Source organism: Cicer arietinum, chromosome 3 (genome assembly GCF_000331145.2).
Source record: "Cicer arietinum cultivar CDC Frontier isolate Library 1 chromosome 3, Cicar.CDCFrontier_v2.0, whole genome shotgun sequence".
In the NCBI taxonomy this organism is placed as follows: domain Eukaryota; kingdom Viridiplantae; phylum Streptophyta; class Magnoliopsida; order Fabales; family Fabaceae; genus Cicer; species Cicer arietinum.
This window is the reverse complement of record NC_021162.2, coordinates 72,924,242-72,939,242: the sequence shown is the minus strand read 5'-3', so window position 1 is coordinate 72,939,242 and position 15,001 is coordinate 72,924,242. Positions and strand designations below refer to the sequence as shown.

Sequence of the window (15,001 nt, the reverse complement as noted above, 5' to 3'; positions counted from 1 at the left end):
AATTCTGAGTTTATGACTTGCCAAGTACTTTCTCCTGGCAGCAACTTCACCAAATGTTGACCGAATGGACGGGCACCATGCAATACGTTATTCACAAAATGAACAATCATTTTCAATTTATCTCCTAATTAATACTACATCCCTACTTCAAATTTAATATTTTCTACTTTACATTATCGATAATATAAATGTACTGATACTTAATAAAGATATTTTAATAAAATTATTACTCTGTCTATTTTATTTATACATTTTTTTATTTGTGTGAAATAGTAATTGAATCTTTTATTATGAGACAAAAGAAATACTGTATTATCTATTTTATTTTATTTTCAAGTTGATGCTTTATTTAGTGTCTTCCCGACCTCAACTTTTTAAAAAAATGTTGATAAATTAGACTGTACCCAAAAAACAAAATTGATAAATGATAAATTACAGATGGCCTATTTCGTAGTTTTAAATTAACAAGTATCTCTAATCGCAAAGACTCCAACGACTAGTTAACCATTAGTCAGTTGACTTGCTGTGCAAAATTATGGTAACACCTACCTTTTGCAACGTTGATTATTTTTTCTTTTATATTTCATTTACATACTTACCAACCAAAAAATAAATTAAATGTCTTTTTAGGTGGATCAGGATTCGATTGACATGAACTACTAATAGGTTTGATTAGACTTTATTTTTTGGGTACATGATTAGGCTTAATTTTATAATAGTTGATAATGACTACAGCACTAACTAAGGGTAGCAAAGCAATTTCGGAGTTAAGTTAAAAAAAGAAAATAGGGACAATGTGAACATGTGAGCTGTATCAAGTCAAGCCAAAGTCTAATATATCAAATATAAAAATATGGATTATAAATTAGACTTTTATACAGACAATGTTTATAAACTTCTAAGGAACCTAGTTAGAGGGAACCTCTTATAGATATACAAAATTAACAACAACAAAAAAACAGTTTTTGTGTAGATCAATTTGTGAGTTAAACTCTCGTAGCACAAAATAGTTTTTTATTAACTTTATAACTCTTGAAATGTTATTTTTGAAAATGTAATTTGAATTTCAAAATACTTTTTGAACAATATTATTATTTTATATTCGTTCATGTTATTTTGTTACCCCTACTACATTAAAAGACAAATATATTCATGTTGTATTGTGAGGGATTTGTGCATGTTAAAAGGATAAATTATTAAAATATTTTTTGAGATGTCTCGTATTTTCTTTTTAAGTTTTCTATTTTGTATGTTCATTCTTGTTGAAAGATACAAAATAATAAAATTTATTATTATTATTATTATTATTATTATTATTATTATTATTATTATTATTATTATTATTTCTCTCTCCTATTAGAACCATAACATGTAAGGACTCACCCCAAATTTGAAGCATTTTTCTATTTACATCTAACAATCATAACCCACAACATCCACAATCTTCACGGTGTGTTTGATTAAAGAATAACAAAAATATATTTGAAAGAGTATGTTATTAGATAGTGTGGTGTTATTATTTGTTAAGATTCTTCTTTTATTCAATTGTGTACAGGTATGTTGATCTTTAATAAAAATAAAGTTTGTTTGTCCTTTTTTTTTATTTATTAAAAAATATATTTCACTCATTCAAAAGGATTGAATTTATTGATTAAAAAAAAATAAATTTAAAATCGTTAAAATAGAAAATAATAAATTTATAAATAAATTCACACTATTTAAATTAATAATATAGTATGAAAATATGCCTAAAATTTGTGATGAACCTGTCTCCTTATATACGTTACCAAAAATTAAAATCGTACAGTATATTTTACGCTACCAAACAATAGAATCTTATAAAAAGTCAATAGAAATGAAAAAACATAAGAGTTGGATGAGCCATGACTTAGGTAAAACTAATAAGTGGATTACATCTTAATTGGGCCGGAGTCTACACAAACCCAACATACCATACGACGTCGCATTATGAGTTTATTTTTTATTTTTCTGGTGTTCTCCTCCAAACGAGTCTTCCATTTAAACAGGTGCTTCTCTTTGTAAGTGACTCAATTTGATGAAAACCTAACCGGCTTCGATGTTGGTACAGTACATTTTTAGTGAAAGTTTTTTATGTTGAAATCCAATTTTCCATATCTGTTGTCTATCAGAAACTTGTTCTTTGTTTTTGTTTGTTTATTTTTATGAAATCTGAAAGGGGGCTTAGGTTTTTTGTTTTTGATTGAAGAGTGAATTGAATTGGGTTGAGTAGAAGTGTTAGTGTTAGTTGTTAGTAGTTAAGCTGATGAGGAAAGTAATATCGGCATGAGCTGTGACAACACTCTGCGCACCGTGAAATTGACACGGGTTGTTACTGCGTTGAAGAATGTGCCTATATGCTAATCTGAAGCTTCATATATACATTTTGTTCTTTTTCTGTTTTACTTGCTCCTTCTCTCATTTAGTTACCTTCTCACGATGTTCTTTTTGTTCTTTCTTTCTTTCTGTGTATTAGCATATTTTGGTGGGTTAAATACGTTTGTCTCTAAAACTATATATTTGTCGAGTTTAATTTCTATAAAATTTATCAATTCTTAGTCATGTTGAACATCATTAGTCACCGTTATTACAATTTCATAGCATTTCATTAATCTGTTCAATAGCATTTCATTAATTTGTTCAATATAATATGATATTTGTATCAAAAGTTGGAAATTAGTTAGAGATGTTACCGTCTTTGCTAGAGCATGAGCGACTTAATGCACTTGTTGCCTAAATTCAGATACATTGCATGTGGAGTTATGGGAACAATCAACTACTGTTTTAGAATGCTAATTCGAAACCCATTGGACCTAATCGAAGATCGTGAACCCTGCAAATTGCTGATAGTAGCTCAAGAGTCTCACCAACATGGATGTCACATTGAGGGGTAATCCATTTTGTCTTAGCTAAGATGAATTGACCCTTCTCGTCTCTAATGCACATTCAATACCAATCTTATTACTTTGAGAGGGGAATGAAGCATCAATGTTACATTTGACTCTACCATATAGAGGTGCCTTCCACATTGTGATTGGTTTGTTTGGACCCTCTTATTAGCTAGTAATTTGTTCATATAATCAGAGGCACGAGAACAAACGATATATAGTTCGACTGTCTAGCACATTGTTTCAACATATTTATTGTTATGTTGCTTTCAAATACTCTAGATGATAGAAACAAACTGGCGAGATTCCTATTTAGACAATTGTTGCAAGATTAAAAATATAATGTTAGATTCCTTATTTTGTTGAGCTGCTGTGTCCTGGATGATTTGAAAGAAGGTGCTCCTTTGCCATATGCTCAGGTTGATGACACATTTGAGGAATAAGTGAACACACAAGTGGTAGGGCAGTCACCCCTTTTGTTGAAGTGGCATTATGGCAGGGAAGCACCTCTTGCAAATGCATCAAAGTAGGTTCTTAATTTTGGGTGCAACATGCAGACGCCAGATTAAATGCCACTGCCCTCGGTTACTAAGTCTCAAGGTATTCCTATTCATCTGGAGATAGAAATAATAAGCTCTCTACTTACATAAAATACTGACTTGATAAAAAAGATAAAATAAAATAAGTAATTTGATATTTTTGTATGCCTTAAATGATTACCGGATTACCAGATGTGTTTTGTCTTAAATAAATAATCTGAATTGTTTAAAGAGAAATCACTTATTTTTGTTTATATTTCATTTAAAAAATACTAACTAGTTTTATTTACATCTCATTTCATAGAAAGTATCAAGGGTATTTAATTCTCTTTAATGAATGGAGAGTCATATAAAATTTGTTCCATACAAAAATAAAATGTGAAGGATTTTATATATTAAAAATACAAATTAAGAGTGTGGATTATCCCACGTAAAAAAAACACACAAGGGAAATTAATTGGAGGGATACATTCCCGGCTTCAACAATTAGTCAATGAGATACTTTGATTGACAGTTGAAGTGACATACTCCATATCTATATCTTGCTTAGAAAGGCACCATTTGACTTGAAATTGAAATCTGAACGGGATAGCTATATGTAGAGATGTTTTTGTCTCTAACCTTTTTTTGTGCTTGATTAATAGGTTTGAGAGATAGCTAAGCACGCATGCCTTTGACTGACAGTTTTCATTTGCTTAGATGTTTGCAATAACAATAATCATGGTAGTGGTAAATAATCATGGTTGTTGAATTTTACAGCCTCTATATATTTAGGACCCAATTTTGTAACTTTGTGCAATCCTTTGGCCTCTTAATTTCATTGTGCTGAAGCTTAAACTTAAGCTTATCCTCCCCAGTTCTCTTCTTGTGGTTTAATTTGGTGCCAATGGGACCTGGAGGACCTGGCCCTGGTGGTGGTGGACCCGGTTGGGGCCCTGGGCCTGGCGGACCTGGATGGAACCCTGGGCCTGGTGGACCTGGTTGGAGTCCTCTGCCTTCTGGACCTGGTTGGGGTCCACCTGGGGGCTTCTTTGGTGGATGTGCTAATGGTTTATGCAGCCTGGTATCTTCATGGTGAGTAATAAATTATAGAAATAATTAAACTTATATCTACTTTTTTCTTATGTTGTTGTTCTATAAAAATTATTAATGTAAATTTAAAAAAGGATGATGTTACCTATTCATGAATGATTTTGATCTTGTAGTTGATTGATTATTATTATTATGTTGTTATGAAATTTGAATTCCTAACAATAAAGGGGAATGAATGAAATGCAGCTTCTACTGCCTATGCTGTTGCTGGTTGGTACGAGATTGCTTTGGGGGTCCACCACCAGGAGGTCCTCCATATTCTTTCTAGTTCTAGTGCCAGGAAGGATTAGTATTATAAGTTTGTTGCCTGCTACTAACCTGGATCATCATTAAAGTTGAAGCTTTCCTACATATATTGGTGCTTGTGCTATGTGTGTGATGAGATAACCAAAACATAAATTAAATAAATTGCTAGTATTTGTGTTATCTGTCTTTCATTCTAGCTTGTATGAGTTTTTTTCACTTTTGTGAGGGGAAAGTACAAACCACCTCTTTGATTTGGATGGAAACTACATAGACATCGATATCATGATTTTTATTAAATGATGATGATACACCCATCTGCCATTTAATTTCCTTAGCATATATTTTGGTAACATATTTAAGATCTTAAGTCAAGATAATCAGATCATATTACCCATCGATCCGCAGATTAAAGACAGTATAAATTAAAAATTGATTCCCTACCATCAGGGATTCACGCATTTGGAAAGTAATTACAGCCGAGACAGCACCTATAAGACTGCAACAACTTGATCAACACTATTTAATGCTACAATACCACAGTGCAGTAAAATTAATCCTAACTCAACCTGTAAAGTCTGCCCAGGATCTATGATGTACAGAGGAGCTCAAAAACTTAATCATAAAATTTTTTCCATTGGTTTATGGGTCTTGGGGATTAAATTACTTGTATTTTTTTTTATTTTTATTTTTTGCTTTAGTTACCAACTTAAATCTTTCAAAAAAAGGAAGCAACTTGAATTTTTTTTCAAATAATTCACATATGCCTGTCACTTATTTCTTATAGGAACGTTGAAAAAAGAAATTGTACAATAATTGACTTAATAATTTCTGTCAATCAGACCGTTGTATTGTATGAGAGCTGTCATGTTTCTAACTCCATAGCCCAAACCCATATCCACACGGGTACCATTACATTTAACTGAAATAATATTCTTAATTATGCTTAACTATGTAACAGGGTCGAGGTAGTTAGTTAGTGGGCTGGGCCATGAAATTATTTACACGTGGCATAATATGATAGGTTAGGATTTCAGAACGAGACAAAGAAATTCAAAATGAGAAAGAAGAAAGAAAGTGTAATATTTATGGTGCAACCCTCGCTCCTAGTCCCTTGAGTGGACGCTACTCCACCACTGTTTCAGAAGACCAGAGAAACCACTCACTCACACCAATTCAATCAAGTACCTTTCTTTCCTCTTTCTTCCTTTGTACATTTCCGCAATGTTTATTTTAATGTCTCAGTCTTTTGCGGATTAGAGTTAATTGGTTTTCCCTCCAATTTGACCTTCTTTTATCCTTTCATTTCTATAATTTTTAATTTCTTCTGCATTTCTGCCTCTCATTTTACTTCTGGGTTTTCAAAAGTTGGGAGTTTCGTTTCCGTTACTAATCTAGTAGAATTAGTGTCAAATGACGGGAATACCCTTCTTCTGTGACGTTGTGTTTTTGTGACAATAACAGAGGCGGTGTCACTCTTTTTTTTGGTGCGTTTGTTTCTTCATGCAAATTTTGATAATATTCATTTTTATTTTTTCATTCTTATCACCTCGCTAGATCCTACAAGTATTTCAAATTTTTTCTTATAGACTTTGCTACTGTTTCGTAATATATATATTACAATTATGCTTTTGTAATTTTCATTTATATTTCTCTTTTTCTTGCTTTATTATATTTTTGTTTTGTTTCATATATAGCATCTTAGAGTTGACCAAGAAAAGAGTGAAGGAGAAGATGGCTAAGAATCAACAATCAAATTGGTGGTGGCTTGATAATCACACTACTACTAAACGTTCCCCTTGGTTTCAATCCACTCTCTCTGGTATGCATTGTTTATTTATTTTGATATCCTCCTTATCAATTGTTATAAGAATCTCCTTTTTTTTAGTGGCATATATATGTATTCCACGATGCTTTGATTGCAAGAAGATTGTTGTTGTTGGACTTACCATGGTCATACTCATAGTAATTCATGACATTTGAATGAATCTGTGTTTGGTTCTAACTTCTATGGTTATATAATTTGATTAGGATTAATTTGATTTTGTAAAAGTGTGAATTAAAAACTAGTTTAAGACAGTTTATGGTTAGATACATTTTAAGTAAAAGTTACTTAAACAATAAATTTAAATATAAAATTACTTTGAAAATAAGGTATAAATCTTAGTTTCAAATTAGAATCAATTATAATCTAGAACTATTTTTAATCTAGAAAATGAGGTATAAATCTTAGTTTGAAGTATTTCTAACTGCTTTTGACTCTCTCCAAAGTGAATCCAATTCTTATGTCTTTGTTTTTCTCTTTAGTGATTGGTCTCAGATAGATCCGTTGGCTATCTTTCATAAATTTTTCAAGCTTTGTACTTGCGGACAAAAAGTATTATTTTGATAGAAAAAGAGGACTACTATTGTAATTGTCAAATCATACAAAAGTCACCGTTATGATTTGTTTGAGTGTTACTTTTATTGTTCTTTTTCTTTTTCCTACCTTTTGGTTTATCGATTTAGCCGGTGGACCCCTTTATTTGGATTTAGCCGTTGGACACCTTTAAAGTGTGTTTAGTTCTAGGTGGCAACGATTGAACTTACAAATTTACAAAACCTATTTTGATTTAATTGAAAGGACGATAATTTAAAATGATTTATTTTTGAATTTTTACGTCATACTATTGACAGTTCGATGTAAATCAAGTCTCTAATAAATTATTTGTATGAAATTGATTATGTAATTTGATTCATTTGATTTTAAATAAACGATTTACATCGTTTATAGCTTAAAACTGTGTGTTGCAGTAACTTCAACGGGTCTTATTTTTTTTACCATAAAGTTACTTTCTATTTATGGTAAATCTAAATTATAGTTTGAAGTTAAAATATGTTTTAAGGCTGTTTTTTTTAAAAGTAGAACCCTTAAATGTGTCAAAATAAATTTTACGATTCTAAAATCATTTTAGTGTGTTTGTATATGCAGTTTAAATAAATAGATTTTGCAAAAGTGATTTTAGTTAAAAATGATTAATTGTAAAAAGTGAGTTGAAATGTCTGTCCTCTTTACTTTATGAAAATATTTTGTTTTTATTTTTTAAAATGTGTGTTTATTTTTATTTTATCTTTAATGAGATATTCTTTATTTGTTAGTGAGAGAAGATGGAACGTTGATTAATGAATATTTATATCCAAAAATAATAAAAATACTTGTTTGAAATTTTTATTGTTTCTATAAATGTAGACACAACTATTCACTTTATAAAATCTTTTAATTTTTTATTAACAATTAAAATTAACACACAATTTAGAAAATGAAAATCTGAAACGTTCTTACCAAAAGTGTCATAAATTTCAGTGTAAAAATAAAGTTTAGACTGAAAAGTTATAAGTCTTATCTTCATCTTCAACTTCAACTTCAAGTTAAAATCAATTTTAAAGGCAAAATACGCTTTAACCAATAATATCAAAATCAAATTTACAACTCTCCTCTAAAATTGATATTGACTCCTTCAAAAAGTGAACAATCATACACTTACCTCTTTTCTTTTTGCGCCACGTGATGATTTTTTTATTGAGGGGAAATGAGGTAATAATCGATGTATGATTTTGTGCTTTATGTTTATTGCAGAGCTAAATGAGAAGACAAAGGCAATGTTAAAGTTAATTGAAGAGGATGCAGATTCCTTTGCTCAACGTGCAGAGATGTATTACAAGAAACGACCAGAGCTTGTTAGCATGGTTGAAGATTTCTATCGAACACACCGCTCGTTAGCCGAGCGGTATGATCAAGTCAAACCAGATACCGGAATTAACCACCTCATGTCAGGTGGATCGCCTTTTGCTTCAGCCAAGTATCAGATAGAGAAGTTGATGAGTTTTGCAGACACTGGTTACGATACCTATTCTGAAAATTTCGATGTGGACGACTCTGTCGAATCCGAAGTTGATGATCCTGAGCTCGACGAAAAAGAGGGGACCAAATTTCATAGCTATGCGAAAGAAGAGCGAGTTTCATCTATAGCTATCAATGAGGAAGTGATGAGACTGAGAGAAGAAGTTAAGAGAGTAAATGAAGAGAACAATGTTCATAAGGAGCAACTGAAGCAGAAAGATACTATTTGTGATGAAGTAATGAAGTTGAGGGGAGAAATAGAAAAACTAAAGGAAGAGAATGAAGCACAGAAGGAACAACTCAAGCAGAAAGATGAAGAGAAAATTGAAGTTATAAAACAACTGAGTTTTGCAATAGATTTGCTGAAGCAGGATAATGTAGAGATGAGAAGCTTCATTGTTAAAGAGTCTACTAAGAAATGGAAGTTTCCATTTGAGTTCAACAAACTTGGAGAAGCATTTTCAATGAAATTGTTTAATGGGTCTCCAAGGAATCAGCCTAGTGTTGAGCTCTCTAGACGTGGTTAACATAGTCACCAAATAGCATAGTTATGTATAACTGTCTTATAAATATTTATACAATAAATTCCTAGTCTTTAGGCTTGTAGTTTGTGTGCTTATAATACTGTATTAATTTAATTGTATTCTTTATATGTCCTTTACCTTTACTTGGCTAGTTATACTTATATGTATCCCAACTGTTACAATTTTTTAATTCTTTATGTATGTGATTGTTTTGTAGCCCACCTCAAATGTTTTCCCTTTCTTTTCGTCTGCTCACATCAATGTGACTTATGGTCCTAAGTGAAGGTGACCACTTATTTGGAGTTCAATCAATTGCAGTTAGTCTAACCCCCTCTTTCTTTTTTAACAAAAAATAAAAATTATTTCAAAACTTAAAAATTTATAAAATAAATAAATAAATAAATAAATAAATAAATAAAATTGGATCTTCGAGAGAAACCCGTAGGGGTGAGAATAGTACGCGCCAACTAATAGAGACATCCAATTTAGTCTACGTCAGACTCACGTCGGCAATACTTTTTCTTAAAAAAAATAGAGGCAAATTTTTCTAAAAAAGATTATATTTAGTTAGAAAAGTAATGTTACATGTTAATATTTTTTTTAAGCATATGTCTATTTAAATAGATATAAATAATATTTTTATTATAACAATAATTATTATACTAAATTTTGATCTTGTTTAGTTCTTGATGTATTTAAATATATTATTATAAAATAAAATTGAAGTATAATGTCATTGTATAAAGCTAAATTCTTCATAATATCATGTTAAATATCAAACTATAACTTACTTTTATTAACATATTAATTTATCGGTCTATTTAAACATTTATCTAATTACTTATTTAAATATGTTAAAATGAAATAGAGTAGACTAACATGTCATACTAAACTTCCATCAAGGTTGTACTCATGTCTAAAAGTAAGTCTATGACATGTCACAATCAACCTTAAATTTTTTTGACAGATCAGACTCAGGTCTTGTAAATTGCAAATCTTTAATCGACCTAATCTATGTCCACTCTTACAGGGAGCGAATTATCTACGGTGGAATCTTCTCTGGAAGAAGTCCAGTGAAAATTTTCAACATTCATATCCTTTGTAATATTTTTTGCTACATACAAATATAATAAATTATTGGATCAAATTTTACTGCACAAAATTTCCACTTCAAGATTCATTCTCACACATTACTCAAAAAAATTGTTTAATTACAATTTTAGCTCCTTATTTTTATCAATTTACAAAATTAGTCATTCTATTTTAAAATACGACAGTTTTGGTCAATTATTCTGAATTTTTAGCTAAAAAACTGAAATGTGACATGATTTAAATAACGTGACATATTATACAATAAAATCAATTAAAAATTTAACTTTTAACTTCAAAATATTTTCATTTTTATAATTTAATTCATGAAATATAAATAATTAATGTAGTGTAATAGTTATATATCATAAAAAAATTTAGTGCATCATTTAAAATTTGTGTTTAAAGTGCTTCGCTGTATCTTACCTTTTCCATGTTTCACTCACTGACACGCCAATGTAACACTCACGCTTGTAATAAAAGTCTACAACACAGTAATGAAATATGGCTTCCCTTCGCCCACAAAAAATTATTCTCATTAAACAGCACATAATAAATAACCCATCGTTGAAAACAAGTAGAAATAAAAGGAAGCAAAAAAGAAAAAGAAAAAAACAGAATGCAGGAGACACCGGTGATTATAATCGGTGCCGGAACTTCCGGCATAGCAACAGCTGCATGTTTAACGAAACAATCCATACCTTTCAAAATGTTTGAAAGAGAAAACTGTTTCGCATCTTTATGGCAAAAATACACTTATGACCGTGTTCATCTTCACCTCAGAAAACAAGTTTGTGAATTACCTCATTTTCCATTTCCATCTTCTTATCCTCACTATGTACCCAAAAAACAGTTCATAGAATATTTAGATAATTATATCAAACACTTCAACATAACTCCTTTGTATAACAGAGCAGTGGAGTTAGCAGAGTATAATGATGATGATGAGAAATGTAGGGTCAAGGTTGAGAATAAGAGTTCTGGTGATGTTGAGGAATATTCTGGAAGGTTCTTGATTGTTGCTAGTGGTGAAACGGCTGAACCTTTTGTCCCTCAAGTTGTAGGGTTAGAGAGTTTTAAAGGGAAAGTAATTCATTCAACTAGGTACAAGAATGGAAAAGAGTTTCATGATGAACATGTTCTTGTTGTTGGTTCTGGTAATTCTGGTATGGAAATTGCTTTAGATTTGGCCAATTTTGCTGCTAAACCTTCCATTATTGTTAGAAGCCCGGTACTTATCCATCTATATCTTTATTTTATTTTATTTTTATAATACATGGTAGAAATATAAAATTTTACATTTATGTTAGATCTTTACTAATTTAGTTTTTTTTTATACATATGCATATATGCGTTTAGTATGATATGTGAATCGTCAAAATTAGAATTTTGAGTCTATTTTTGGCATTTGAGTGTGTTAGTTGACGAGACCTTTACAACTATAGTTTATACAATGATTAATTTGATTATTTGTACATGTAGGTTCATGTTCTTTCTAGGGACATGATGTATTATGCTGGGGTTTTGTTGAAGTATCTGTCACTAAACAATGTGGAGAAATTGGTGGTGATAGTTAGCAGAATTGTGTATGGGGATCTGAGGAAATATGGTATACCTTTGCCTAGTGAGGGACCTTTCACTATGAAGATTAAGTATGGCAAGTTTCCAATAATTGACCTTGGAACTGTCAAGAAAATCAAATCTGGAGAGATACAGGTGTGTGTATGCATTGCATTTACCCTCATTATTGATTTTTTTTTTTTTTAAGATTGAATTGGTCCATTAAATTATAAGGGTATTAAATTAGTTTATGATATTATAAAATATCAATTATAATAATATATATTTAAATTTTTATTGTTAAAAACTATAATGTATCGCGTTAATTGAATAAGTGACATCTCTAAGTTGATCTCATGAATGTCATCACGACATAAACTAATTTTTCTATGAAATTTAAATTTTTCATAAATTAATTTATCGATAATTAGTTAATGTGCAATTATAATTATTCATAAATTTTTCTTTGAAATTATAAAATTTAATTGGTAAAGTTGTCATCGAGAAAATGAGATTGATGTGAGATCAACTATGATAAATCACATATTCATAAATTACAATGTAACATCAAAATATCTATCGGTAAAAATTTATTAAATGACTATTTTGATTGATAATTCACAATTTCAAGAATGTATTAGTCAATTTGCAAAATTTAAAAATTTGATTGAAACTTACAATTTTATGGACCAATTTTCGTATTCACTCTTTTTTAATTGAATAGATATGATTTTTTTTTTCATATATACCGTCCTATTCAAATTTATAAGCAAAAATTAATTAATAAAAATTGATTTATTTTATTATATCCACTTAGTTCTAAATAGGAACCCAATATATTTTTTGGGTTAATATGTATTTTTAGAACATTTGTTAAAGATTTCAAAAAGTATAATATACAAATAACAAAATAAATTGTTTATATTTAAATTTTTAGCATGTGTCTTAAAACACGTATTATCATTTGTCATATTTTTTATTTTAATTGTCTTTATCATGTGGTTGGAGGAGATGTCATTTTTGTATATAGAATCTTACCTGATAAATTGAATCTGAAATCATATTATTAGATTTAACTCATTATTGAAATAAGGAAAATGGTCATTTTATTAAAAAATAAAAAAATAATAATAATAATTGGCCTTATCTCTTTCCAACATGCTACTTTTAATTTTCACAATTGAAAGAGGTACATATGCTTGTACGTTAAAACATCACATGTCCCAATTCTGCATCATAACAGCATCCCTTGTCCTCATTCAACGTCATAGTAGTGCGGAAAACACGATTCATCAATATGGCACTATTGCAAGCAAAAGCTAAAACCTCCTTCAAGCTCTACTTTTTATTATAATTAAATAAAAATATTTACATCTTTACTAATTGTAACTTAAAATCTTTACATCTTCTGTTGTCCTTTATATGTCAAAAACTGTATTTACGATTAGGAAAACAGAACAATCTTACTTGATATAACTTATTTGTCTGCTCCTTTTTATTTTTCTAGTTCATATGAAATTACAAACACGAAAGAAAAAAGAAAAAAACATAGAGTGATGAGGGACATAATATTATGCTATATATGTAGGTGTTACCAGCGGAAATAGAGAGCATACGAGGTAACGAAGTGTTGTTTCGGGATGGAAAATCCTACTCATTTGACTCCATTATTTTCTGCACCGGCTTCAAGAGATCAACTCAAAAATGGCTTAAGGTATTATGTTTTAGGGGAATTAATTTTCTCATGTTAAAAATAAATATATCAAGTTTTAACAACCTTGCTTTTTTAAGATTAGCGAAATCATTATTGTGTTTTAGTGATAGACAATATTGGTTATATTTTTATTATAATTAATTATGCAAAATAATTCATTGTAAGTAGTTAAGAGAAGGATGCAAAATAATTCATTATAAGTAGTTAACTGAAGGAGTGCTAACAACATTCATTCTAATACTATTTTCAACCTTTATTTTACTAATTTGTGAATTTCATGGTATGTCCCACGTGAATTTGATAGAATTATTAGTCGATAGTGACTTGGGTGAATATCATTCAATAAGAGAGAGTGTAAGAAAGTGTTGCTAAAAAGTTCTATTAGATCTACCACTATGTTTAGCTCACCGTAAACAACCCAACAGCACTTGATTCCAACCAACTCGTGAAGGTTTCAATTTCTTTTTTTATTTCTTACAATATAATGAGATGAGAGTGATTATTTTTTGGGTTAAATATATTTGTAATCTCTACAAAATTATAAAATTTTAAGTTTAGTTTTTAAAATTTTTGTATTCATTTTTAATCTCTATTTTGATTTTATAGGGACTAAAATTATCATTTTTTACAAAACAAAAAATTAAAAATAGACTAAAAGTAAATTAAAAGAAATTAAGGATTAAAAAGTTAAGAATTTTTTTATAGGGACTAAAATTTATTTTACCTTTTTTTTGTAATTATTAAAAATGTATTTTTTTTTATTAGGGATTTAATTTTTAAGTTTAAGATTAGAAATTGAGCCTAATAAAAAAATTAATAATTAAAAAAATGATAAAATAAATTTTAGTCCCAATTTCAAATTTCAATTTTTAGTTCTCAAAAAAAATTCTCAACTTTTTATTTACTAAATTTTTTTATTTACTTTTAATCTTTGTTTTAAAAAAATTATTTAAAATGATATTTTAGTGTTTAAAAAATAAAAATAAAAATTAGAGTACTCATCGATTAGAAACCTTATACTATTAGACTATTTGCATATTCCAATATATGATCCCTAAAGACAACACTAATAGAAAATTTTAAATTTAAACACACGTATTAATATCTTGGTAGTTACCTATATTTACATTGTAACATATTTCTCTATTCTAATAGCCCTCTATTGAATACAATTTTTTGTTCAGACTAAATTAATCAATGTTCGTATAATTATTGCTAACATTACTAATAGTTTATTTTAAACAGGGAGGTGATAGTCTTCTGAATGAGGACGGTTTAGCAAACCAATGGAAGGGTAAGAACGGTTTGTACTGCGTTGGACTGTCAAGGAGGGGATTTTATGGAGCTAACCTTGATGCTCAAAATGTGGCAAATGATATTGCCTCGTTACTTTCCCAATAATAAAGAAAATGAATTGTGAAATTCATGTGATATATGTTTCATTTGTTTGAAAT

At 29.4% G+C, this 15,001-nt stretch overlaps 2 protein-coding genes across 10 annotated transcripts; both read left to right on the top strand.

Moving 5' to 3' along the window:
- Nucleotides 1-1,902: 1,902 nt before the first annotated feature.
- Nucleotides 1,903-9,405, top strand: LOC101497931 (protein NETWORKED 3A-like). 8 transcript variants are annotated; one of them, XM_073366176.1, is made up of 5 exons: nucleotides 1,903-2,027; nucleotides 2,762-3,506; nucleotides 4,303-4,519; nucleotides 6,478-6,602; nucleotides 8,397-9,405. In XM_073366176.1, the coding sequence occupies exons 2-5, from the start codon at nucleotides 3,476-3,478 to the stop codon at nucleotides 9,185-9,187; spliced, it is 1,164 nt and encodes a 387-aa protein (XP_073222277.1). In that variant the 5' UTR covers nucleotides 1,903-2,027; nucleotides 2,762-3,475; the 3' UTR covers nucleotides 9,188-9,405. The 8 variants fall into 8 exon arrangements, with proteins under 8 accessions (XP_073222277.1, XP_073222283.1, XP_073222282.1 ...); XM_073366182.1 differs by having other exon boundaries at nucleotides 1,928-2,039; nucleotides 2,762-2,908; XM_073366181.1 differs by having other exon boundaries at nucleotides 1,937-2,083; nucleotides 2,762-2,908.
- A 1,369-nt stretch (nucleotides 9,406-10,774) lies between these two features.
- LOC101497273 (probable indole-3-pyruvate monooxygenase YUCCA10) lies at nucleotides 10,775-15,001 on the top strand. 2 transcript variants are annotated; one of them, XM_012714073.3, is made up of 4 exons: nucleotides 10,775-11,504; nucleotides 11,756-11,989; nucleotides 13,422-13,547; nucleotides 14,779-15,001. In XM_012714073.3, the coding sequence occupies exons 1-4, from the start codon at nucleotides 10,893-10,895 to the stop codon at nucleotides 14,809-14,811; spliced, it is 1,005 nt and encodes a 334-aa protein (XP_012569527.1). In that variant the 5' UTR covers nucleotides 10,775-10,892; the 3' UTR covers nucleotides 14,812-15,001. The 2 variants fall into 2 exon arrangements, with proteins under 2 accessions (XP_012569527.1, XP_004494322.1); XM_004494265.4 differs by having other exon boundaries at nucleotides 10,776-11,504; nucleotides 14,793-15,001.

Coding starts and splice junctions, on each gene's coding strand:
- LOC101497931 (XM_073366176.1), top strand. CDS start 3,476: ATGCCACTGCCCTCGGTTACTAAGTCTCAAG. Junction 4,520..6,477: donor TGCAGCCTGGTATCTTCATG/GTGAGTAATAAA, acceptor TTTCATATATAG/CATCTTAGAGTTGACCAAGA. Junction 6,603..8,396: donor GTTTCAATCCACTCTCTCTG/GTATGCATTGTT, acceptor TGTTTATTGCAG/AGCTAAATGAGAAGACAAAG.
- LOC101497273 (XM_004494265.4), top strand. CDS start 10,893: ATGCAGGAGACACCGGTGATTATAATCGGTGCCGGAACTTCCGGCATA. Junction 11,990..13,421: donor TCAAATCTGGAGAGATACAG/GTGTGTGTATGC, acceptor CTATATATGTAG/GTGTTACCAGCGGAAATAGA. Junction 13,548..14,792: donor CAACTCAAAAATGGCTTAAG/GTATTATGTTTT, acceptor TATTTTAAACAG/GGAGGTGATAGTCTTCTGAA.